Consider the following 27007-nt stretch of genomic DNA (forward strand, 5'->3'; position numbering starts at 1 on the left):
GGACAAGATATCTTGACAGTGGAAGTCGACTATGAGGCCTTTAACATCTCCCAGTGCTTAAAAATACTCATCTGAGATGAAGACCAACCCTGGATTATTGTTTGTTTAAAATAATACAATTTATGCATAGTAGTCCTTACAACAGCCCTATTCGGATAGGATTGGTTTTAAATGTTGAGGTGGAGTACTACAGTTTCTACAGGACATCTGTAAAATGTTTTTATGAATATAAAAATACATTATATTTATGAATTATGAGTGTGGAGTATCACATATTACACTGTAAAGCAGACCAGACATGAATGAAAAGCACTTCACACTTCATGGTTTTGACTGTTTTAGTGTTTTAGTCTTTGACACAGAAAATAGTGCACAAACAGAAGAGCTGTAAAAACAGGTAAGTGAACAGAATCAGCTGGATGCTCTTTTTTATTCATCGTACACTCAACTATGAAGCTTAACATAACACTGCAGTCTACATTAAGCCACTTTTCATTTTCAACATTAACACGAAGCAAAAAACTGCCGATATACTGCTTGAACTTTTTTTGTGTTTTGTTTTTGGTTAAGAGTTTTGCTGGATTGCTAAAACTGACAAGCAAAACAAACAACGTTTCAAACAAGGTCAGCTGGCGCCTACGGCCGAGACGGTTTAGTAAACATATAAGAAATACGATAACTCAACAGCTGGAGATTTCATAAAGTGTTTTTTGGTAATCAGTTCAAAGTCAGTCAAATTAAATAGGAGGTAAAAGCCCAAAACCACAGGTACTAGGTGATGTGTCGCATTTCCAAACAGGGAGTCGTGTGAGCAGCAAATAGGTGGTAAATAAAAATAAAATAAAACAACTACAGCATCTATATAACAGCCTCATCCTTAGAGAGAGACGCTAGCACATTTTCAGCACTTCTGGGGTGGAATAAGGTACTGTAGGGTCTCCACTGTTCCCTCCTCCTCCTCCAGTCAGGTAGACACACTGAGTAGCTGGGCCACTGGTTAGGGTTTAGCACTCACTTGCCCTTGCTGTCAATGGGGAGAAGAAAAAAGAGAACAAGAGGTCATAAATCTTATAATAAACAGTCTTACAATTCCAAACGAGTCCCCTGTTCAGTAAGCAAGTACATTTAACTGACTAATGCTGATTAACACCAACCATATCAGGAAAACAGAAAGGCAGGTTTCTATTGTTAAGGTTCAGGCAGGTCGCCATTTCCTGTAGCTCGGTATGGATCACAGCAACCAACCCAGAAAAGGCATGGCCTGGAGTGAGGCTTTAAAAACACCAATCTTGAAGTTTTCATTATGGATTACTGTTCAATCACAACATAAGAGACAGGGATTTAGAGAAACGCTGCAACACACGTTGCCTTGTTTACATAAACACTCAGGAGGGAAAGGGAGGAGTTTCCGGAAGCAGGAGGGGTATGGGAAAGCTTTGTGTGGCTGTGTCAAACCCACACAGAGATGTGAGATGTTACATTAGACGTGTGTAGATGAATGATGTGTGACAAATAAGTCCCAAATTTCCCTCAAAATGATGTTTATGTCCAATACTTAAGAAAAAATATGCTGCATAGTCCAAGCAACAGAGATTTTATTAATAAGAATAGACAATCCCTTTTTTGCCATTTTTGTTGCAGCACCAATGGCCAGTCTCTCTTTACATTAAGCTGCTCATTGAATTGAACGCTTGAATGTGACGTCACCCAAGAGAACGAATTTTGGTCTTATCCATGGTCTTATCTGAAAACTAATGGCACTTGAAATTTACATGGTCAAACTGAAGTGGCACATGGTTACAAATAATTACAATATATTTACATTACATTTAAGGCATTTAGCAGACTCTCTTCTCCAGAGCGACTTACAAAATTGCTTCACTGTTTCCTCAGAAAATACCCTTAACTAGTTTGTATAGACTAGACTCCCAAAGATATCTCTAAGCTTAGATGCTACGAAATATAAAAGTCAGTATGGAGACCATAATACTCAACACTACACTTCACCCAAGTGCTCTTGGAAGAGGAGGGTCTTTACTGTGTTTTAAAACAGCAAGCACCTCCGCCGTTCAGACACCCAGGGGGAGTTCGTTCCACCACTTTGGTGCAGGACAGAAGAAAAACTGGGTGCTTGTCTTCTGTGGGTCTTAAAGAATGACAGGTCAAGCTGAGCCGTACTTGAAGCTCGAAGGGCTGTTGGTTCTGATCGGCTTTGAGGAGCTGACGCGGGCAGCTACAGGAAGCCAGTGAGGAGAATACACCCATCAGCTATAGGTATGTCCCACTTGTGCCACCAAAACAGCTCTGGCCCACAGAGCCATGGACTCCAGAAGACCTCTGATAGCGTCCTGTGGTATCTGGCACCAAGACGATCATGTAAGTCCTGTAAGTTGTGTGGCATGAGTCATCACATCATTGACTCTTGGGTGCCAATGACCCAGGTGCTGGTTCACCAGTTGCCCTTCCTTGCAGCACCTTTGGTAGATACTGACCACTGCATACTGGGAACACCTCACAAGACCTGCCTGACGTTTTGGAGATGTTCTGACCCAGCTAGTCCTCACAGTCTGGTTCTTGTCAAAGTGGCTCAGATTCTTATGCTTGCTTATTTGTCCTGCTTTTAGCACCTTCATCACCTTCAAGAACTGACTGTTCACTTGCTGCCTAATATGTAAAGCCCACCTCTTCATGGTACCACTTTAGATAAAGATAATCAATGTTATTCACTTAGGCTGTCAGTGGTGATAATGTAAGGGCTGATGGGTGTGTGTTACATGAGCACAACCAGCTTTTATAGTAAACATTTCCATTTGGTTTATTCATCAGATTGTATTGGACATGTTCACTGTTTTAAGGAATACGTACGTCTTGACAATCAGAGTTCCCTTTATTCACTTTAGCAAGTATTTAGTCATTGGACAGACTCATGACACAAACCACATGTTTGTTTCCCAAAATGTTCTGGAATATATTCACTCTTGGCCACAATTCTGACTGATGGGAAACAACAAAGTCATAAAATAGACCCAAGTACGTTAGAAACAACACATTTAAATAACTGAATAAACCTTAAAACCACATATTAAGGCAGCCTGCTGAGATATGGATTGAAATGCTGCATGTATCCTCTACTCTACTCATGTTCTAACATGTCCAACACACTTGAAAGGAAGCATGCTAGAATAGCCTGAATGCCACAAACGTGTGCCACAGCCTTATGCCACCAGCCACTATTGTGGTCGTTCTCCTGTGAGAACCACATAAACCAGGCAGTACAATCTCACTGAAACATCAACAGATCCATTCAGGATTATACAGAATGTGCCAACAATGATCCATGTAGCTGTATTCTAATATGTCTTACTGACGTCCTTTGGTAGAACCATGATGCAACATCATCTCACTCCAGTTCTGTAAAGTAAACAGTTCTGGTCACATGACCCGTCTGTCCTGCCTGGTGCTTGTTGTACTTTACACTTGACTTAACTCATCTCTGCGTTTGGTTTCCTATTAAGTGTAAAGTAAGTGTGTATATTGCTATTTCTATCTTTTTTGTATTTGTTTTTATCTCTGTACATATTTTATATCTCATATATGTTCTTTTATTTGACAAAGCTGGTCTTCTTCTTTGCTTATCTGATTGTATTTATTCTACCTTTTATTTGATCCTGCTGTTTCATGTGATCAGACAGTTATCCAAGCATTTTAAGGCTACTGTGTAGAACTATACACCTGAAAAATAATTAAAACTTGACCAATGCTGGGGGGCTTTATACCCCTCTAGCCCACACATTGCATTAGTCATAGGCATGGTGGCAAAAAGGTCATGTTTATCTACTGGCAGTACTTCTCTAGACAAGGACTAGACAAGTTGTTTGTGTGTGCATTTGCACATTTCTGTCAGCAATTGGTGCAACTTCAAGCAGCTGTTTGTATTAATCAGAAAGGGGTGTCTGCAAACATTTGGACATACAGTTTAGGTAAAATTTAAATCCTGTTTTGTACGTTGTCTGTTTACTGTATAAATAAAAGCATGCTATGTACAGTCAAAAGCAATAAACTACAAACTTTTACAATGATTAGAACTAAATCATTCAATCAATAAAATTGCATTGTGCTGAAGTATCGTGATAATATCGCTCCTGTGAATCCACTTCATCCCTTCTCTCAGGGATAAATCAGGGCGAGAGTGAGTCATCCTGGAAACTATGCAAGAGGCTCCGTGGGGACAGGCCATAAGGCCCTGGTGCTGAGTGCCGGCTCATTGTTTACGAGTGCATCACAGGAGCACTGGCAAAATAGCATTGAGCAGATGGAACCTATACTCAGGAGACACCACCAACTGCTCTAACCAAGCATTACAAGTCAAGTCAGTCAAGCTAGATTGGTTTACTGTAGGGTTTTTTTTCACACAAAGCATCACTGCTGTAGAGAGAACTGGCATTTTCTAAACAGCACCTATGGTATATCTATAGCAACAAATAATTATATCCCACAAACATGATGTATTTTATACAGCTCTGGAAAAAATTAAGAGACCATTTAATTGTTTTTCTTAAATTTGCATCTTTATGTGTACGGCAGCTATTTTATTCCAGGCATTTCATCAAACAAAGCTGAGTTACCTAAATTTGCAGACTATGAATGACATAAAGTTACTCAACAGTAATGTGAAAGACTAGTGGAGAGCCGGCAAAGACATGAATAATTGCCTTTCATTATTTGAGCAGTTGTTTTTGAGCGGTTATCATTTCAGTAAATAAATGCTATGAATAACAATATGTTTACTTGGAATTTAGGGGAAATGTTATCCATGGTTTATGAAATATAATGCAAATGTTCATTTCTCTAATCACATTGTCTATAAATAGTAAAACCCAGAGAAACTGAGAATGTAGGGTGGCCTCTTCATTTTTTCCGGAATTGCATGCATTACTAATTATTCCAAAGAGGAAAAGTTTTGAAAAAACTGAAAAAAAAAGAAATTATTAAACGGATTAAATTAAAAGGTAAAAGGTTGGTTCTCTGTGTTTAATTTTAAACAGACCAATAAGAATGAACTTACCTGTGTCATTGAGCATCTGTTGAGTAGCTGCATTACTTCCAGTCCTCCTCCTAGAGCACCACAATGCAGAGAGTGGTTAGTGCCACACCTCACTAACAAAGATTTAAAATCAAGGGTATAAAAACGAGTTTCTCCTGCTTTTGTTGGAGTAACTGTCTCTACTGTCCAGAGAAGAAGGCTTTCTACTAGATTTTGAAGGGACATTGCTGTACGGATTTGCTTGCATTCAGTTTTTTTCATAATGATATAAAGAACAACGGACAGGTTCCAAATATGTGAATAACTGACAAACAGCAAAAACAGAAATACATTTGCAAAAAAATTACATCATATAACTTAAAATCACCTTTCCATTGCATTGTGCAAACATTTAATGATGAATGGATCAATAATAATGTTCAGCAAAAAAAAGGTCAAACAAAGAAATACAAATACAGACACAATACAGTTTTATTTATCATACCTCTTGTCCTGGTTGAATTTGCATCTGCAGTGCCCACCTGTAAAAAGAACAGTCCAGCTCTTAGATGCAGACGACTGATCACAGGTGGACATACATACAGTTTTGTTATCAGATGGAAGTCCAGATAAATATATACATGACTTATTTTACTGAGAAAAGTGTATGAGCGCATGTCATGAGTAAAAACTTACTGAGAAGAATGGTGATTCCAATCAGACACAAGACTGCTGCCAGGATTAGCCCTCCAACACGTAGCCGATGATAATCTGCATAGAGAGAGAAATCTGTTCTTTAGCAAACTCTTAGACGTGTAACAATACATAACATTTCATACATAACATATGTATTATATACATAACATTAGTGGAGTCCTGATTCAATCAAATTTCAGTTCAGCAAAATTAATAAGCAATATTACAATGTTAACATTAGAATGATCATCTTTCTATTATTAGTTTTTCAGCACATTTAACTTTAGAAAAGCAGTACTTTAAAGTGTCCTAACACTCAAGCCACAAGCTATGATACCACTGGGGGCAGTGGTGGCTCAGCAGTTAGCGCACCAGGATATCGATAACAGGGTTGTGGGTTCGATTCCCGGGCTCGGCAAGCTGCCACTGTTGGGCCCTTGAGCAAGGCCCTTTACCCTCTCTGCTCCCAGGGCGCTGGAGTTGGCTGCCCACCGCTCTGGGTGTGTGTGTGTACTCACTGCCCCTAACATGTGCGTGTGAGTGTGTGTTCACTACCAGATGGGTTAAATGCGGAGGACACATTTTGCTGTACACTGTACAGTGACAAATACGTGCACCTTTACCTTTAAAGCTGCCATGTACTGTAACAGCCCTGCAATAGCCTTATCTGTATTTTTAGTAAAAAACATTTTAAAAGTGTTCATGTCCTTTAGACTGGTTTAGAGACAGAAAGTGGTCAAGATGACGATACTTTGCTGCAATAATTAAAACAAAACTGAAACAAAAGTGCTTTAAAGTGTTCTAATCTAATGCAATAGCCATGAGTAAATAGTGAAGCACTCTTTTAAGTAGCTTTGGATAAGCTAAGTCTGCTAAATGCCTTAAATGTAAATGTAACCAAAGACTAACACAGTACCCACAAGCTTACATGTTAGTAAATGATACTATGCTACAAAAATACAATTCAATATGATTCACCATATTAAACATCCTTACATAAACTTCACACAAGATTTATCAAATTAGTAACATTTCCCCTCAGAATTCTTCCTCTAAACTAGCAGACGCTCATGCCAGCAATCATCACATTGAAGTGATGTGGGGAGAGGCAGAGCCATCTACCCAGCCAGAGAGAACAAAGCCAATTGTGCACTCTCAGGCTCTGGCTGCTGATGGCAGGCAGCATGACCTGGGATTCAATTATACTAGCAGTGCCTTGGTCCACTGGACCACTATGAGTCCCCTGGCAGGTCTTGTGTGTTTTTTTCCTGGTATGCAATAGTCAGTACCACAGGATGCTTATAGAGGTCTTATGGAGTCCTTGCCTCAAATGGTCAGGTTTTGTGGCGGCACAAGAGTCGCCTACATAATGTTAATAATATTATAATTTTTTTTGGCTGTTCTGTGTGTGTTGCTCCATGGTTGTGTTGCTCTATGTTGAGCGATGGTTGGAACGTGACTTCGACTCCACTGTGTACTTGTATATGGATAAAATGACAAATGAAGCCTTTTGACTTGACTGGATTAGTACAGTTGAGCTTACTGAGGTACTTTTAGCGCTGGTCTAAGTATGTGTGGAGGGTGTAGACTCTACTCACCGAATGTGAATGGATCATCCTCTGCTGTAAATGCAAACCGAACAACAGTTTTAATATAACTTGCATGAATACTCATTTCACGGCAATCTATGTGTATATATATATAATACAAATATGCCTTGTGATTAATAAGAAAATATCTTACTTTTCTGATCCTCTGCGAAAACGAGGGACACAACTGAGAATAAAAAAATGATTAACATCATTATTAGTTAAACCCATTTTTAATGTACTGTGCAGAGATTTTAGACACCCAAAGACATAACTTAAAAAATAAAGGCTCATTTATGCTCTGACATAAAATAAAAAATAGTGACACGGACACAGATGGATCCTTTTGTTCGCACTCAGTGTTTGCAAAGTGCAGACCACGCTTGCTTGGCTATGGCAGGGATCAGGAATTCAAGATATTTGGGCTGGAGGTCTGAGGGCTTCGTGCTGATGGGACCTGAAGCGAGATCCCCTTTTGCCAGCTGGAGGCTGAGCATAATTTGGACCATCAGGAGGAGCAGGGGTAGTGGTGGGGTGTGAATTTTCGTCACGAGAAGGATAGGAGAGAGGAGCGGTTTTACAGTGCGTAGTAGTGGAGAGGCGGAGTTTGGACGTGGTCCTTCTTCTAAACTTTCAGGTATTATAATAACTCCATTTAGGGCTGAACAATATATCATTTCAACATCACAACATGCACATGCGCAATAGTCACATCGCAGGATGTGCAAGGTCACTCAAGGCTAATTTTATGAAATGCGTCATGCTACAACTTTTTCGCTGCTTTATTTAAAAGGAAAATCTGCACTGTTCTCATTGTCCATGACATTTCTATCAGAGGCAGATTTCACCTGCCCAATCTTAAATATACAGAGTGCTTTATTGATACCACAATATGGTAAAAATACTATGTCACAAAATCTTTAATGATATACGATATTTGTCACGATACATGTAATCACAGACTAAATACATGAGTAGCGGCAGATTCCTAAAAACTGCTGTTCAGAGACCCGTACTGAATACATTGATTTTTATTCAACATCTGCTGCTCTTCATCTACTTAAACCAGTCTAATTACACTGTTTGTAATGAAACCTGCAGCGGATCAGTGTTCATTAAACACTAACAGTAGCCTTGATATGCTTAGAAAAGTATATTGTTATCCCGATAACAAAATTTATCACAATACAATAAAATATCGTCATATTGCCCAGCCCTACCGCTGCTGCTTTTATTTTTTTTGTGATAAGTACATTATCACAACCTCCTCCACAACTGCCCTCTAGAGGATGTATTACTTAACATCCATGCCAGCGTAAAGGACACAGAGAAGTATGTGGGCGTTGGCGGTTATATTATATGTTCATAAAGAGAGTACCAATGAGCCTTGAGAGTCTTTTGCTTTTAAAAACTCAGATCTCAGATCAGATTAGAACAAATGCAGGTAAATAATATAATAAATATAAATGCAGTGAAGGAACAAGAATTTCTCATTTTAAAGAAAAGAATAAAGCTTGGTCCCAGATTTCTCCTGGATGTCCCCAGCCAGCTTTTACCATATTGCATTCCCTAATCTAATCTAAACCATAATCTTTTTAGGCAATACGGATCATATTTCCATCCCTCCTCTTGTTCGTACTACTCTCATGGCCTCAAATAGCTGGACAGTACACTCAGTGGAGCAGATCACAATGCCCTTTGGCCTTATTTTTTCAACTGCTGAAGTATTATTGCATTATTGCTGTGACTGATTACTAAATCCAGCTAGCACACACACTGTATACACACACATGTATCCCGAGCCTCACTTTTTTATTATATTGGGAAAAAAGGAATTACTCACATGTAATAAAGACCATTGCCAAAATCCGTGCCATGGTTATGCGGCTTCACCTGCAAAACAATAAAGATGCACCTTTAGGTTAGAACAGGGGTCACAGATTAACCCCTTAAACAGCCTAGGGCTCCCGGGCAGGCCTAAAGTATAGCCCCAAATAGCCCCACTAAAGCATAGCCCCACCAGTTTGTACAGACGTCCCTGTTACTCAGTTACTGAATAACACACCTTAGTGTGTAATAAGCCTGGCTGCGTTAAGGGGTTAACAGACATTATTACTAACAGCTACTCAAAGATGGCCCAGTAATTCTGTTACAGTAGTAAAACGGCTCACGTAACCACCGTTCATCTGAAAGCCGATTCCTGATGTATCTCAAAAGCCACTTATGCTCTAAATGTATAACTCTGACCTTCCAAACCTCTGAATAATTGCCCAGTCCTGGCTTCACTCGAACAAGAACCGGCCCAAATCACATTACCTCCTCCTCTACAATCTATCTGATTTGATTAAACATGCTTCAAACTAGGGCAACAAACAGGAGCCCTCTGAACACAGCCGGCCGGCTGATACCGGTTCAAATGTCAACAGTAACCTGGCAAAGGTTGGGCCTGACCGCTGGATCAGATTGTGAGATGTCACTCAAACACACAAACAGCACACGTTTCAGCACAAATGCTGCAGGACAGACTAGAACATCAGCTGTTCAACAGGCTTCAGGGAGCGCTACAGCAGTTACAGCCTGCATAAGCATTAGTAGCCATTACAAGCCATTAATAATAATAATAAGCCATGACATGGAAAAGGGAGCAAAACTACTGATTGAAAATGAGCATTTAGCTTGATTGCAATCAAGACCCCTCCCTCCCAGATCCGATCTTGTGTCTCTTAATGCTGAGTATCAGCCGATACCGATCCGATCTTCAACACAGTGTAGATCAGATGAGCTGCTGATTAATTCCTTCAGTAAAATCCTTTATTTTTATTATCAGTTTCTTTAATGAGACGTTCTGGACTGACTGATTTAGTTTAGTCGAGATTTTAATATCTAATAATCCAGTCTGACTCCCTCCCTGAATCATCCTTTACAACACTGAAATCCAATCACTTCCTGTGTGTGTGTAGTGGTACCCACTCCAGACTGATGTCTGTACTGGTGTGTAATAACTGGTTTATAATGGGTGAATGTGCTGTGTGTGTGTGATTGGGTTTCTATAGTGTGTGTGTGTGTGTGTGTATTAGCATTAGCGTTAGCCTTCTCCCAGCTCCTTTAAACACTGCAGTCACATAGCTAGCGTCCTGTGTGTGTGTGTGTGTGTGTGTGTGTGTGTTTAGTGGACTGATATCTGTGGTTGTTGGTCTACTGGTGTGTGATAACTGGTATATAGTGGGTGAATGTGCTGTGTGTGTGTGATTGGGTTTCTATAGTGGGTGTGTGTGTGTGTGTGTGTGTATTAGCATTAGCATTAGCCTTCTCCTAGCTTCTTTAAACACAGTAGTCAATTCGCTAACATCCTGTGTGTGTGTGTGTGTGTAGTGGTACACACTCCAGACTGATATAACTGGTTTATAGTGGGTGAATGTGCTGTGTGTGTGTGATTGGGTTTCAATAGTGTGTGTGTGTGTATTAGCATTAGCATTAGCCTTCTCCCAGCTCCTTTAAACACTGCAGTCAAGTAGCTAGCGTCCTGTGTGTGTGTGTGTGTAGTGGTACACACTCCAGACTGATATAACCGGTATATAGTGGGTGAATGTGCTGTGTGTGTGTGATTGGGTTTCAATAGTGTGTGTGTGTGTGTGATTGGGTTTCAATAGTGTGTGTGTGTGTATTAGCATTAGCGTTAGCCTTCTCCCAGCTCCTTTAAACACTGCAGTCAATTCGCTAACATCCTGTGTGTGTGTGTGTGTGTGTGTGTAGTGGACTTATATCCGTGGTTGTTGGTCTACTGGTGTGTAATAACCGGTTTATAGTGGGTGAATGTCCTGTGTGTGTGTGTGTGTGTGTGTGTGTGTGTGTGTGTGATTGGGTTTCTACAGCGTGTGTGTGTGTTAGCATTAGCGTTAGCCTCCACTCAGTTCTGAACGGGCTCTTCAGTGCTGGTTTATAAACAGAGAAAGGTGAGCGCCGGTTCTCCGGTTCTCCCGCTGGTAAAACAGAGCGTTTCAGTGAGTTTTATGATGTTATGGTCTGTTTTCAGGTTCCACTGTAAAATAGCTCCACACTGCAGAACCTCAACTCCTTTATTTACCTACCTAGAACGTCCACACCGCAGCCGACTGAGAGTAATGTCCGTGAATGGCGTCTGGAGGACACCAGATGGCGCTCTGAACACTGTGGTTAAAACAGACTCAGAACTGGATTGGGATGATTAATTATTGATTTTTTTGTTGCTGTTTGTTGTTGAATAATTAGAATAAATTGAAATGCCATGATTGACAGACATATATAAAATTACTCCAATTTTGGGGGTTCTTGGGTTGCTCCTGACCTTGCATATGTCTTTCCTTGGCAGAATGACCACATCTTCACCTTGTTTGAACTGATGATCTCTGGACTCAGTATACTCAGTTAAAATGACTCCAAGAGCCTTTTGCCAATGATCAATGATCAATGATCGTCCTTCTCAGATCTAGATTGAGCTGCTTGGACCGTAATGTGTGATGTGGACAAGTTAAGAGGCCTTGGCATGTCAGGGGCAGTGGTGGGCAGTGGTGGCTCAGTGGTTAGAGCGCCGGGATATCGATAACAGGGTTGTGGGTTCGATTCCCGGGCTCGGCAAGCTGCCACTGTTGGGTCCTTGAACAAAGCCCTTTACCCTCTCTGCTCCCCGGGCGCTGGAGTTGGCTGCCCACCGCTCTGTGTGCGTGTGTGTGTGTGTGTACTCACTGCCCCTAACACATGTGTGTGTGTGTGTGTGTGTGTGTGTGTGTGTGTGTGTGTGTGTGTGTGAGTGTGTGTTCACTACCAGATGGGTTAAATGCGGAGGATTTCGCGGTACAGTCCACACTGTACAGTGACAAATACGTGCACCTTTAAAAGACCATTTCAGAATCACTGCATTAATCAATCATAATAAGGTGGGTGGGTGTATATTTTTGACCTTGTAAGTGTAATTTCCCCCCTGTGTTGATAATTCACTGCATATATAAATTGGTTTACATATCATTTTTGGAGAAGGCCTTAATTTCAACAGTACAGTATAATCAATACTTTCCAAAAACACAAGCAATTGTAGCTAATAAATGCCTAAATAAATTATCAACAGTAATAACGTTAATAATGTTAACATTGTGATCCGTGATTACAAATAATTTTACTTGAATTTAATTGTATTATATTTTACATGAATATACTTTATTGTATATATGATAATGATGAATAATGATATGTCAACAATACAGTATAATAATAATAATAATTATTATTATTAGCTCCTGAACCGACAGGGTGCAACCAAAGTGCCATTGAGCAAGACACCCAATCCTCAACTGCTGCCTGTACAGTGCAGCTAGGGCTGCCCACTGCCCTGGACATGTGTACTCACTGTTCCCTTAGTGTGTGTGTGTGATCAGTAGGGTGAGCATGCATGTGTGTGTTCACTGCTAGGAAGGGTTAAACACAAAAGGTGATTCTTATTTAATATTTTATTGTTTTACTAGTTATACCACTTAGAAAACACTAATCAGATCAGAGCTTTGTCCTAGTATTGTGACTAAAACAAAATATTGTAATATTTCCTAATTCATAATCATAATTTATCATAAATCTTATGATGTAAACGATTAAGGTAATGGACAGTTTTTGCTACGGTATAAATGTCAGGTCTCTGGGTAATGAGGCACTGCAAGAACATGTTGCAGTAAAGCGCTTGTGCCAGACAGCCCTGTAAATTTCCATATCACCTAAATAATCAAAGGGAGCGGCAACTCCCTTCCAGCACACAACTGACGTAACACTGCATTGTACTACCACTATCCACCCCCCACCCCCACACCCCCCACCCACCGTTTGCAGCCTTGTGGGCAGAGAGGGAACAACATAATGGGATCTCCACAGCCATGCTGGGCTGAAATACAGTCCAATATTTCACCTCTTTGATCATAGCAGGTCTGTCCGAGGTTCCCTGGGGATAAAAGGCAGCAGCTAATTTGGGGATTTTCAGGGGAGTGTTGAGGAGATTTAGTTAATCCGTGGAGTCCAAGACTGGCAGACATCGCTCTGTACCCTCTACAAATGAGGAACCGTCACTTCTTTACACTCCTGACTTCTGATTTCTGTTTGGCCAGCTGGTTGAACTACAGACAGAGCAGGCTGGTGGTTTGCTTTGCTAATGCAATCGAGGAGACAAATCGGTTGTTGTGTTGCAACCTGCTAGGTGAGCTGAGGTGTGTTCTACTTCACAATGGAAACCTGACACGCAGCTCCATCTTTCTTTTGTTCTCTGAAACGAAACCCGGCCTGAACTTTGCAGACGGAGCTCAGGATGATCCAGGCCTCTTTCATTTCCTCTAAAGTCATAATTACACCAGCTAGCAGGCTTTCTTCTCTCCCAGGCAACGTCGATGTGGGAGAGAACGCTAAAGAGAATGTGGGCAGCTCTCCAAGTACTGGCATTGTGCGCTGTACGATCCTGCCAGAGGAAGTTAAGAAATCATTTTAGTTAATGGTTCTGCTGACCTTCCTTTTAAGGGGCTCACATCATGGAAAACTGCTTTTTTTATTTTTATTAAAGAGTACCATTCATCCCCCAGTTTATGAGTCCATATATTTCAAACTGACCTCAAAACAGCATAAAGTTAAAGGCTTTATGTTTAAGTCTAGAAATGGTGTATTCCTTCCTGTTTTGTACAATGTCAGAGGGAAAAAGGTAAGGAAATGCCCCCTCCCCTCAAGAGATCTGAGCAAGATAGGTGTGCATAATTTGTGACCAAGGTGTCAGACCTTAATTAGCTTGTTAGAGCTTTGGCTTCTTCACAGTCATCATTAGGAAAGACCAGATGATGCAAATTATTAAGTTTTATCAACACTCTGACTCCTCAAACCTAGTTCCAACAATCAGCAGCCATGGGCACCTCTGAGCAGCTACCTAGCACTCTGGAAATGAAAGTGATCTGTGCCCACATGGCAGGAGAAGGCCATAAGAAGACAGCAAAGCCTTTTCAGATCCTCAGATCCCAATGTCATTATGAAATGGCAGTGAAAAGGAACAGTGAAGGTCAAGTTGATGTCTGGAGGTTAAGTGTGGAGAGAAAGGGGTGCAGAATTTCATGAAAAGAACACCTCTCCAACTGATAGGCTAGAGATAGGGCTGCTAACATGTTAACTACATGTTTGAGTATGCATTATATATATATATATATATATATATATATATATATATATATATAGAGAGAGAGAGAGAGAGAGAGAGAGAGAGATAGATATAGATATAGATAGATATAGATATAGATATAGATAGATAGATAGATAGATAGATAGGTAGATATATAGATAGATAGATGGATATATATATATATATATATATATATATATATATATATATAAATATATATCCTATATCTTATATTATTCAAATTAGAGGTTTTGAAATGGTTTTGTTAAAATAAAGTACAACTTCTTGGTACATAAAACCAGAAGAATGTTATGAACGGACCTCACAGGAAAAAAAATATTGACTTACTAAAAGAATGTAGGATATGCGGCCTTTAATCACAGGCTCTGATGAGAACCTCTGCCTACCCCAGTGTTCTTTGAAATTCCTTTTTCCATTTCCTCCACAGTAGCTTTTTAACATCACTGTTTGGACAAAAGACGTTTCTAGCATCTCAAAACCGAGATGCTTCAGAAATGCCTGAGCAGTTGTTAGGGTGCAGTGGACGGCATGCACATAAAACGGACCACTGGCAGTCCTCCATGGCCTTGGAAACATCCAACATTTTTCCTCCACACCCTTGGAGAACTACCTGGATGAGTACCAAAAGACAAACAGCAGTGTACAGAAACCACTGGCAGAGTTTTTGTTTATGAGTGGAAAAGTGAAAACAAACGATCATTCTGGTTTGGGATTTTCTGAAGATGAAACATGACTGCTCTCATTGTGCAGGACCTTTAAGGGTCATGTTTCAGTGGAAATGCTAAGTGACTTGGAGCTCAGTGGAAAAGAGAGAGAGAGAGAAAGAGAGAGAGAGAGAGAGAGAGAGAGAGAGAGAGAGAGAGAGGAATTCTGCACTGTATCCAAGCCTGCCAGTCTTTGCCAGACCCCCTTACCAGGCAGTATAACCCAGGGTGTGGAGTTCTTATAATGGGAGTGTTGTGTTCTCTCGTAGTCACGTTGGGTTGCCAGCGCACGCTCCAGGCAAAGGAAGAATCAGGGATTTGTATCCGGCTCTCTGGCTGACTCACTGGACGTATGTTCTTCTTCTACAATAGTTTCTTCTCTTTCCTTTGTGTGGTCTTGTTCGGCCAAGACTCATCTCTGCAGTAGTCGCCCTCTTTATCTCTGTCTCTTTGTGTACTTTTGCTAATCAGCTTGAGCTCTCAACCTTATCTCGACGCCCTGAAGAACAAACAAAGAATGTTCTCTTCTTCCTTTAAGCTTTACAACCTTCCCTACGTCTCTTAAAACACAACACCATCCAGAACAAACTAGAACCATGATCAGGCCTACTAGGGTCATCAACCCTCCTCCAGGAGATCTACTCTCCTGCATATCTGACACTCTTCATGTAGCTAATCTGTGAAATTCTGAAGGCTGTAGTTAGATGGATATTATTAATTAGGGCTGGACCTAAAGTCTGCAGGAGCAGGGTTGGAGAGCACCAACATGATGTACTATGTAAACAATGTCAGTCTGAAAACACTCCCTAGTTTATACAGTCTGTTGTCCAATGAGTATTTGTTTAGATTTTTATAAAGGAGGTTTATAGGAATATCCCTTAAATGGGTATAGAACCATGTGATTTTAGAATTTAGGGAACCAAAAGTGGCTTCAAACAAAAAAAACGTTGTGGGGACACTTTTGAAACCATCTTGGATGTGATTTGTCATATGTATTTACTTATGGCCACATTCAGACGTCCTTTTATGTTGCATGAATGAGTATTGTTACTCAAGACAGTGACTGGAGCAAAAGAAGAGGAAGTGCTGTGCTGTTCCTGGCTGTCAAGAAGCAAATGGATCACTGTGGCCTTCCAACGGATATCCAAAAAGAGTTGCGCTTTTCCGTCATCCCTTAAGGGACTTAAGCTTTAATACAGACTCCAGGACTTCAGGCAGAGCATAAACGTTTCAACTCAGACTTCAGATCCGGTATGTCCTTTTTCACTTGCGAAAAGGTCAGCCAATTACAACAGAGGTCACTCACATCTTCTGTATGTTCCTAAACATTCACCAATCAGCTATAACATTAGTACCACATGCCTAGTACTGAGTAGGTCCCCCTTGTGCCACCACAACAGATCTAACCTGTCTAGGCAAGAACAACCCACTACCTCTAAAGGCGCCCTGTGGTGTTTGGCACCAAGATGTTAGCAGCCGGCACTTTAAGTCCTGGAAGTTGTGAGGCGTATATGCCTATGATTATGTCCCCAGTTCACCGGTTGTTCTTTTTTGGACCACTTTTGGCAGGTACTGATCACTGCATACCAAAAACACCAGAAACAAGACCGGCCTAATGTTTTGGAGATGACCCGACCCAGTCGTCTAGCCATCACTATTTGACCCAGATCATAATGGCTGACCATTTCATCACCTTCACCTTCACCTTCCTACTGTTCACTTGCTGCCTAATACTGTCTATCCCAAACAAGCCTTGTTCTCTTATTCAGCTTTCCATGATCTCTGAAGACCTCAGGGTCCATCTCAGCCTCTACAGTTTAATTTTCATAATGCAGCACCTCAATGGAGGGATAGCTGTGGTTGGTGTGGGGGTCATTGCAGTTGAGGGCTTCAAAGCACATTACCCTGAGAACACTCTGAGATAAAAAAGGAGCCAACCATGCAGTTCATAGGCCCTGCTGCCTCAAAAGACCTTTCAAAAGCAAACACCAGACTGTGGTGCCCTCTATTATAAATACACTTGGCGCTATGTGTGTGTGTGTGTGTATGGGGGGGGGTACGTGTACATGGCGTGTTCACAGGCTTTGCTGATTCAAAGTCAATCGAGCCATGAACTTAACCTTTAGAACGCTTAAAATCCATTATTTGTTGATTGCCACCTAATAATTATACTACAGTCCAGTTTATGTCTTTAGTTATTACATAACATACATTATATAGACAAAAGTATTGGGACACCTGCTCATTCACTGTTTCTTCCAGAATCAAGGGTATTAAAAAAAGAGTGTCTGATGTACTGTCCAGTGACTAGATTTTGGAACATTGCTGTGAGGATTTGATTGCATTCAGCGACAGCATTGGTGAGGTCAGGATGTTGGATGATTACCACTCCACCTCATCCAAAAAGTATTGGATTCTCATTCCAGAAAGCACAGTTCCACTGCTCCACATCTTAATGCAGGGGGCTGTATGCTCCTCTAGCCCACACCTGGCATTAGGCATGGTGCCAATAGGTTCATGATTCTATTCTATTGGCAATACTTTTCTACAAGGACTAAACAAGCTGTGTCTACCTGCAAATGCACATCTGTGTCAGCAATGCACTCGTTAGAGGGGATGTCCACAAATATTTGGACATACAGTGACAATCCTTAGACGATTCTTGATAGGGTTGTTAGATTCTGGGAGCTTTGGTATGCAATGCTGGCAATGCTGGCGTGGAAAAACCCTTCACTGAACTTTACAGACTTTACAGCTTCTTCAGACCCTCAGGAAATGAACAAAGGGCAAATGACTCTCTGTAGTCCAACACAGTCCATTAGTGAAATTCATTAGATTAAGATATAAGATTTCATTTTTAAAGAGGCTTCTAGAGAGCATAGCTTAAAATACCACAAATACCATAACTCTCTGCTTTGGCCACCTTCACAAAACCCCTCCAATGTGACCCCCTAGCCTGCAGAGGATTAGCTCATTGGCATCACCGGTTGTGCCACTGGGACAAACACAGAAAGCAGCTCCACGTGGAGCTCTACTTTCCAGCACCACGTTTCACTCCACATTTCATCACCAGGATGGCTACATACTGGATATACACCATGTTATCAGCTATAACATTAGCACCACGGACAGGTGAAGTGAAAAATACTGATCATCTTCATCTACTTCATCTGTCGAGGGGTGGGATAAATTAGGCAGAACAGTCAGTTCTTGAAGGTGATGAAGGTGTTAAAAGCAGGAAAAATGAACAAGCATAAGAGCCACTTCGACAAGAGCCAAATTATGATGGCTGGGTCAGAACATCTCCAAAAAATCAGTCCGGGCTTGTGGGACGTCTCTGGTATGCAGTGGTCAGTACCTACAAAAAGTGCTCCAAGAAAGGACAACTGGTGAAAAGGCAACACGGTCATGGACACCTAAGGCTCACTGATGCAATCTATGGAGGCCCCACCTCACAACTTACAGGACTTGAAGGATGTGCTGCTAACGTCTTGGTGCCAGATACCACAGGATGCCTTCAGAGGTCTTGTGGAGTCCATACCTTGAATGGTCAGATCTGTTGTGGTAACAAGGGGGGGCCTACTCAATATTACACAGGCGGTACTAATGTTATGGCTGATCGGTGTATAACTCGCGTACAGTTGATCTTGAAATCAGTGTTGCCCTGTACAATGAGACTCTAGTCCTAAGACAGAGATCAGATTTAGGTTAATACTGTTGGCCGTCTTTACAGATCTACACTCTCTATAGGTCCAACTAAAGACTCCCTAGATTAAATTACTACACCTTTACTTTGCTTTGGTCACATCATCACCATCATCTCTATCTGTGAAACAAGTGATTTTCCAGTTAACCATCACTTTAAGTATGATCATTACAGCAGTTCAAAATATTCATAAATTGAAAGTGTATGAACACTGAAATCACATTTGAAACTTTTCTTGCCTGGTGTTAACATGCCGAGCATAGTGTGTAAGGCACGTATCCTACCAAACAGGACCTTGGCACCTCCATGATATACCAACATCTTGTCAGCACAACTTTTTCCCTCGTCCAAAAACTTTCAATGCACAGTGCCATTGAAAAGCGCTTCTCTAACCTTGCAAGTTTGCATTTTTAAACGACACATGCCCCTAAAAGAGTGCCCCATGTCCTTCCCAGCTGGCCAATCAAGACCAAGCCTTCTCAGAAGTCATTTATTTACAATATAGCAAACATAATATAACAATTTAACAAACTACTTGAGTATATAAAATTACTTAAGCCTAGAGGTGTAGGAAAATTATACATATATATATATATATATATATATATATATATATATATATATATATAATACTGTAACAATTCTCAAATTTATAATATTGAGTTTTAATGAATGGATTATATGTAAATATCGGTGGAAGACAGTGCTTCATTTAGTGTTGTGTTTAAACCCCGACCATAAGTTTTCCATTAAATACATTTGCAATATATCGGCTTGTTTACAGTATCGCAATATTTCACAATACAACAAATCGTAACCCCTGTATCATGATATGATATGTACTGTGTCGCCAGGTTCTTGCCCATACACAGTCCTATTTAGGCCTGCCCCAGTGATTTCTACTTATTTGGTGCAATAAATCTATAAAATTACCCCCTTTGCTTCCTGTGGTTCACTGCAGTCTGTCTGAACCGTCTGCAGTCTGAACGTAGCATTATAGCCTGGTTTATTTTTAAATATTCAATATGTTGATTTTTTTGGCCATAATTGTCTAATCAACGTACTCAAAGCAATTTCAGACTATTTAAACAATACAAATGTTCTCTGCAAGATCAGATTTGATTTGGTTGTGGTTTTGAAGATGCTGCAATCGCTTAACCTAACATTACCTACATTACAAATATCTGAAACCTGAGCTGGGCCTCCAGCCTCTGCCTCAGATTAGCATTCAGCAACACAGCTGTTTGTCAGGCTTTGGGAGTTAAGAGCTTGTCTAGTAACACTTAGCCAGTTGGCTCTACATTCAGAGAGCAGTGTAGCCATTGGGGTGTTAATACCCAATCCCTGTGGACACTCGCTCATGTTTGTGTTTTCTCTGAATGGCTAATGCCCAAAGGCAAAAGTGTATGCTAAAGCTTTTTCTTCAACCATATGTATGTGTGTGTGTGTGTGTGTATGTGTGTGTGTGTGTGTGTGTGTGTGTGTGTGTATTTGTGTGGGAAATTATCAGCCAGTGCCTTTAAGTGACCTTGTACGTATGTAGTGTGCAGCTGATTCCATTCACCTTGTCAGATACCCTTCTAGGCCACACTCAGTCCTCAGTGCACATGTACACACACACACACACACACATACACACACATACACAGACTCACACCCCATGATCACGCGACAGACAAAGGATGTGGCACATGGAGAGTGGAATTCAGAGCGAGGCTAAATTAGGAACGAAACTCAGTCACTGAGAATAGCCTGCTGCACACTTTGAAGTATAATGCAGCAGGAACGCACATATAAACATACACACACACACACACACACACACACTTTCTTACACACCCTCATATAATCCTAACATCATATGACACTTCGCCCACCCAAACTGACAAAAACAAGCAGCAGTTTGTAGGGAAACACTGGACTCTGTGTACAGCTTAATTACAAGGATCGTACTGAGTTCATAATCTTAGTCCTACTTTGATGACTTGCTCTCATTCAGCTACAGGATAGTCCTTCTTTACAGATCACCGCATACACAACTCTGCACAAGTCAGCAAGTGCGCCAAATCCACTGCCATGACAATTAGTATTGCACCAATAATTGATTTTATTGAATATTGTGATAATTTGTGGCAATAGTGTTGGACATTATGCAAGCCACTGTACTGTACAATCATTCTAATTTATGGATAATTTACAAAAACTATTTGGACAGAAGTATTGGGACACCTGCTCATTCATTGTTTCTCCCCTAAAATCAAAAGTATGAAAAAAGAGTTTATCCTGCTTTTGTTAGAGTAACTGTCTCTACTGTCCAGGGAAGAAGAAGGCTTTCTACTTGACTGTGGAGCATAGCTGTGAGGATTTGACTGCAATCAGCGACAGGAGCAGTAGTGAAGTCAGAATGTTGGATGATCACCACCCCACCCATCATGTGTGCAATGTAAAGTATCTGAATGCATTTATTAGAAGGGGTGTCCACAAACATTTGGACGTAGTGTGTCTATACAGTAAGAAAAGACTCCATATAATTACAGACTACATCACCAGCTAATGAACTACATACTTAAAGAGTACATTCAACCTCAATAGCTAGATCTTGCCCTCTCAGCAAATGCACAATAAGGGGTCAATAACGAGCTTGCGGCACTTGGGGCTTAGTAAGGAGCCTGCAGGGTACAAAGGAGCCAATTAGAGGCCTTTCTGTTTTATACGTCACCGTGGCAACCAGAGGGAGTGGCAGTATCCGGAAGGTCCCTGATTTTTCAACCACTTGGGGCCGCACTAGTCAGGGTATCTTACTGACATAAACAGCCTTTGTTGGACAAATCACTCGATTTAACCAAATGCTTGTAACGGGTGTCTTTGGCTGTGTCCAGAAACTTTTGCTACTCCTCCTCTCCTCCTCCTCCTTTCCTGGTGGAGGTGGAGGAATCGAGGAGAGGAGAGAAACAGGAGGAATGGAGAGAAGGAGCAGTAACTGGGGAAATGGGACAGCTCATTCCTTTTAGATATGATGTTGACCACTGATGAACTGAGCCAATCACATCACTTGTTTTCGGCACATCCCTATTACTGCCCAGCCAATCACAGATGTTGCATAGCACATTTATGATGATTTTTGTCATTTTTGTGTTAATTGTGAATTAAACTCCTGCTCTTTGCAGCGATACAGAGAACAGTATAATCTAAATATTATATATATATATATATATATATATATATATAATAACTTGTTAGAAATCAGGCCATTAACTGTACTTGAGGTTGTGTAAACTGCATAAGGAGCATTTAAGCTCAGTTCCAGTATATTTACATTTACATTTACAGCATTTAGCTGACGCTCTTATCCAGAGCGACTTACAAGGTAACTCGTATTACAGAGGTGGGTCAGTGTAGTGTTAGGAGTCTGGCCCAAGGAGTCTTATTGGTGTAGCGCAGCATAGTCACCCAGACCAGGAATCGAACCCCAGTCTCCCACATGGTGTGGTAGCTCAGTGGCAGGTAGTGGTGTTATCTGTTGCGCCACACCAACCACATAACATAAGTCAGGTGGCTTATATTACTATTTTATCTAAACTCTAAATGTATATTATTGCTTTACTGCTCATTGTATTAGATAAGATATATTAGTTAATATATACGTTTAAGATGTGTGTTGCCTTCTCCATTTTCCACGCAGTGATGTCACTCCAAAATCTTTAAAAGACTTCCTGGGTAGGATACTCTCATGTATCCTCTGCCGGATGCTGCTTCGAGGAAAATTTTAAGCGGCAAAATGGCCAAAATGGTAAAATGGTTTCTGGGTCATGGAGGAGAGGAGGAGGATCAGTGGGAAAAAGCAGTAACTTCTGGGGTTTCTGGACGCAGCCTGTGTCTTGCCCTTGTGTTTTCCCTACCTGGTCTGTGTCTCTGCCTGGTCTGTTTTTCTCTGCCATGTGCACATAAGCACCCGCCTTGTTATTAGTGGTCCCACCTGTGCCTCTTCTGTAGCCCTGCCATCCTATCCTAATGGCAGCTCATGGTCGCTCGCTTGGTCTGTTTGTCTCTACTTTAGTTTGGTTCTCTGGTCCAATACAATTTCCAATAAATATATTACTTGCATTTATGTCCGTCTTCAAGCTCCACAACTGTGACAATGCTGAACTGAGTATGTGTGTAAAAATGTGTGTTTCTGTGTGTGAAGATGTGTGTGTGTGTTCGTATATATGGAGTTTACTCAAACTTTAACTGCACTGGATGCTATCTGGGTAGGTAATGTAGTAAAGTCAGAGATTTGCTCTCAGGTAGAAAGTAAAACAGACAAGTTGGCCAGAAGAAGGGTCTCAACGCACCAGTTTGGCAACATTGTGGCTTCTCCAAACGAACGTGAAGAAGCTCGCCATAATTTGTGGCAATAGTGTTGGACATTATGCAAGCCACTGTACTGTACAATCATTCTAACTTATGGATAATTTACAAACACTATTTGGACAGAAGTATTGGGACACCTGCTCATTCATTGTTTCTCCCCTGAAATCAAAATTATGAAAAAAGAGTTTATCCTGCTTTTGTTAGAAAAACTGCCTCTACTGTCCAGGGAGGAAGAAGGCTTTCTACTTGATTGTGAAGCACAGCTGTGAGGATTTTATTGCAATCAGCAACAGGAGCAGTAGTGAAGAATGAGAATGTTGGATGATCACCACCCCACCTCATCGTCAATGTATTGAATGGAGCACCATCATGTGTGCAATGTAAAGTAGCTGGAGGTCGCCGCCCAGAAAGAAATCTTCTCCAGCTTTATCACCAATGGAGGCCCGGAGTTACGGACAAAGCACAACTGAATTTCCAACAACTTGGATGTTAATAGTGTTTTCCATGCTGTTTCCATTGGCTTTACATAGCAGACATTAGAAACAACTGAAGCAGAACTCCACCAATTTTACAAAAAATCAATAGATGAGATATAAACAAAGTCTCTATAGAAACTCAATTTTCTTTATACAGCACTGGTGGTGATAGGAATCAGGGATCTCCATACAGACTACAACACAAACATGGCCATTTTGTGTACTAACCAAAACCACCAGTGAATCTAGAGGTGTCTTATGAGGTTTTTTTTATATGTAACGTAGATAATGGTAAAATAGTGGTAAATATGTTTTACATAAGAACAGATTTTGTTGATTAAAATGGCCTAAATGTACAATGAATAAAAACAATGTTTTAGGCCATATCCTAAGTAACAACTCTGACCTGAATCCACTACCTGGTTGGTCTTTCTAGAAAGGAGCCTTTCACAACAAACCTCTCTGAATGACTTTGTTTACCTCTTATATCCCATGCAGAACCTCTGTAAAAGATCTCTGGATGCCAGCCAAGGTTGTAATTATATGGTAATTATATTACTATTAGAGAAAATGTGAGCTCTAGGACAATGCACTCTAATGCACACATGGTACTTTCTAACTGAATCAGGATCAGATCCTGATCACATTAATAATCAGATGATAATCGTCTGTCTGAACTGTAAACTCCTGACGACATCCATTAACGCTCAGTTTGATCTTCTTCTACAAAGTTACCATTAGGAAACTCATCATGCTGATGAAGGGCTTGAAAGAAGCACAGCCATAGTAAGCAGCGTGACTAGCACCATGCTCGCCATGTGCTCACTGCTGGGTTAAGGAGGGAAGGGAACATACTAGCAGCATGACTCATTCTTCATTTCCTCAGTCTCTCCACTTCTTCACTTCTCCAAAGCCACGCTTCCACTGCACAGCCATACCCACTGAACATATGCTTTGTAATACAGCATCAAGGAAGTAATGGGATGTCTCAGCAAGAACGAACAACGGATATATGAGATTCTTCTAGTCATTGTGTCTTTCTTAACTACAAATAATAGAGAAACGCTGAGGTCCATCAGGCTAGTTTATAAGAAGTGTCTTCAAGCTGTGTTTGCATTGGATGAGGAAGAGCTCCACTGACGAAAACAAATCAAGGCAAAAACAAGAACATCTGGACCTCACCGTCCCCACAAATATTGGGCCTCCCATGTCTTTACAACCCTAGGAACAGTAGGCCTGTATTCAGCGAATACCACAACTGGATCATTGATTATCCGGGCCAAAAGGATTCTGATGGTATTTCTGATGCCTAATATACCACACAAGTAAGTAAAGCAGGTCAAACCCAATAGCAAAACACCAACCCGCATTACCAGCACAGAGGCTGAGGTCTGTTAGGTGCTATGCTCTCTTGGCTTCTTTTTGATGTAAAATAAAATGCTGAAGCTCAAAAGTGAGAAGTGAAAGGTGTGAGCAACAGCAACAGTCGTTCAGGTGCTATCACCAGCAGAACAGGATGAAATTACACCCCCTAAAAAAGGAACAAGGAACTAAATGTAGGGACTCAAATGGAACTGAGGAAGAACACTGTTACAAGTCCACAGTAATGGCTAAACAGAGGTGGCAAGTAACCTGATACACTTTCACATCTACTCAAGTATATATTTTAGCAAAGGAATCCACACTGTTAAAAGTACAGGGTCCTTGAGGGATGTTTGGAGGTTCTTCAGTCTGAAGAAGTCTGTGGAGGGACCTCTTAAGATGTTTTGAGGAACCTTCAAGGAACCTTTGTCTTCTAAAAACTTTTTCTTGAAGGTTCTTCAAAGCATCTTTTAAGAGGTCCCTCCACAGAACCTCCTTTTACTTTGAACAGTGTAGAATATTAAACTATATGAACCTAAATTGAAGATGACCAGGTAGCTAGCCACCGTTGCTTAACCATTAATGTGGCACAGTCATTAATAATGACTTCTTTTAATCAAAATATTGATTATTACCGTTTTTAATGACATTAAAAATGTCAAGAAATTAAAATATTGTCTAAAACTATAACTTACATATAACATTACATACACCTTACAATAATTACCCTTTTCTCGCCATTTTATTTAATCCTTTAAAAAAGAATAGCTTATATTCTATCTATGTTTTTATCAAGCATTTTGAAGTACTGACTTATTTTTCATTGTTATTTTTTATTTTATTGCCCAAAATTGTCTTAGCATTTAATAATAATGACTTTCTTCCTCATCATTCTGACTGAGCATTTTCTAATTTTGACTTTCTTGGCTTTTCAAAATGATCCCTTATATTCTAAACATTAGCATTTGGAAATGACTGATTTCAGGTCTGACTTAACATCTCAAAAGTAGGCCTTATTGTCTCAAGATTGTGACTCTTCCCTCCTCAAAACTGTGACTTTGTGTAAAATGATAACTAACTTTCTAAAATATCTGACTTGGCATTTTGGAAACGACATATTATCTCACAATCATAACTTCATAGCATCTGAAAATTTTTGCTCATGATAAATAATGACTTTCTTTCTTGATTGTAGTTTTCTTCATGTCCTTCATGTCTTATTTCTTTTTTTTTTGTCTTTGTCTTTTACTAATTACTAATTATGTAAAGCTGCTTTGTGACGTTGTAAAAAGCACTGGAAAGGCGACTATTCCAACATAGCAATTCATTATTCTTAATTATTTGGACAAATTAATCCATTGTTTAGATATACTAAAGGCTCAGAGACAGAAGCCTGTGAGTCAAACCCTGACATATAGGAACTTCAGCAGCTTCAGACGAATCAGCCTGTGAGAGCTCTGTGTCTAAGCAGACTTCTTCTTTATCATGAAAGCATGAAATCTCTTTATGAACAGAAAAAGAGAACAGTCATAAAACCAGGACAAGAGATCCTGGTCACACCCCAACAGCTGGACAGACTTTATGGCTACAGTAAGGGATTCAGTGCTGTGAATCCACAATGGGAACCTGCCAAAACAGACATTCAGACCCCTCTGAGAGCTGCTGGTTCCCCCACTGGCACTCTGTGCTGCCCTCAGTATCTGAAGGATGAGCTCGACTCTCATGGAAACTGAGAAATTTCAGCCTACTCACCTCAGCCTGCTTAAAAAGTCTGGTTTCCCGGCGGAGCAGCAACACGTTGGACAAGTTAGGCGACTGAATGAGGCAGGCCAACACCCTTTTCCCAGAGACACCTCAACAGGTTGCTGGCTTGGCGAGGGGGCCGAGTTTCCTACAGCGCAGACGAACG

The 27007-nt window shown here is 40.7% G+C and overlaps 1 protein-coding gene across 1 annotated transcript; it reads right to left on the bottom strand.

Annotated features, from left to right (window-relative positions):
• Positions 1-324: 324 nt before the first annotated feature.
• LOC140567149 (phospholemman-like) lies at positions 325-27007 on the bottom strand. Its single transcript, XM_072692353.1, has 8 exons — positions 26851-27007; positions 9152-9201; positions 7463-7495; positions 7318-7341; positions 5720-5794; positions 5529-5565; positions 5066-5115; positions 325-1024 (listed from the first exon to the last, which is right to left on the bottom strand). Exons 2-8 carry the CDS (start codon positions 9183-9185, stop codon positions 1005-1007), a joined length of 273 nt encoding a protein of 90 aa, XP_072548454.1. The 5' UTR covers positions 9186-9201; positions 26851-27007; the 3' UTR covers positions 325-1004.

The sequence above is a fragment of the Salminus brasiliensis genome, chromosome 1 (genome assembly GCF_030463535.1).
Source record: "Salminus brasiliensis chromosome 1, fSalBra1.hap2, whole genome shotgun sequence".
NCBI classification, from domain to species: domain Eukaryota; kingdom Metazoa; phylum Chordata; class Actinopteri; order Characiformes; family Bryconidae; genus Salminus; species Salminus brasiliensis.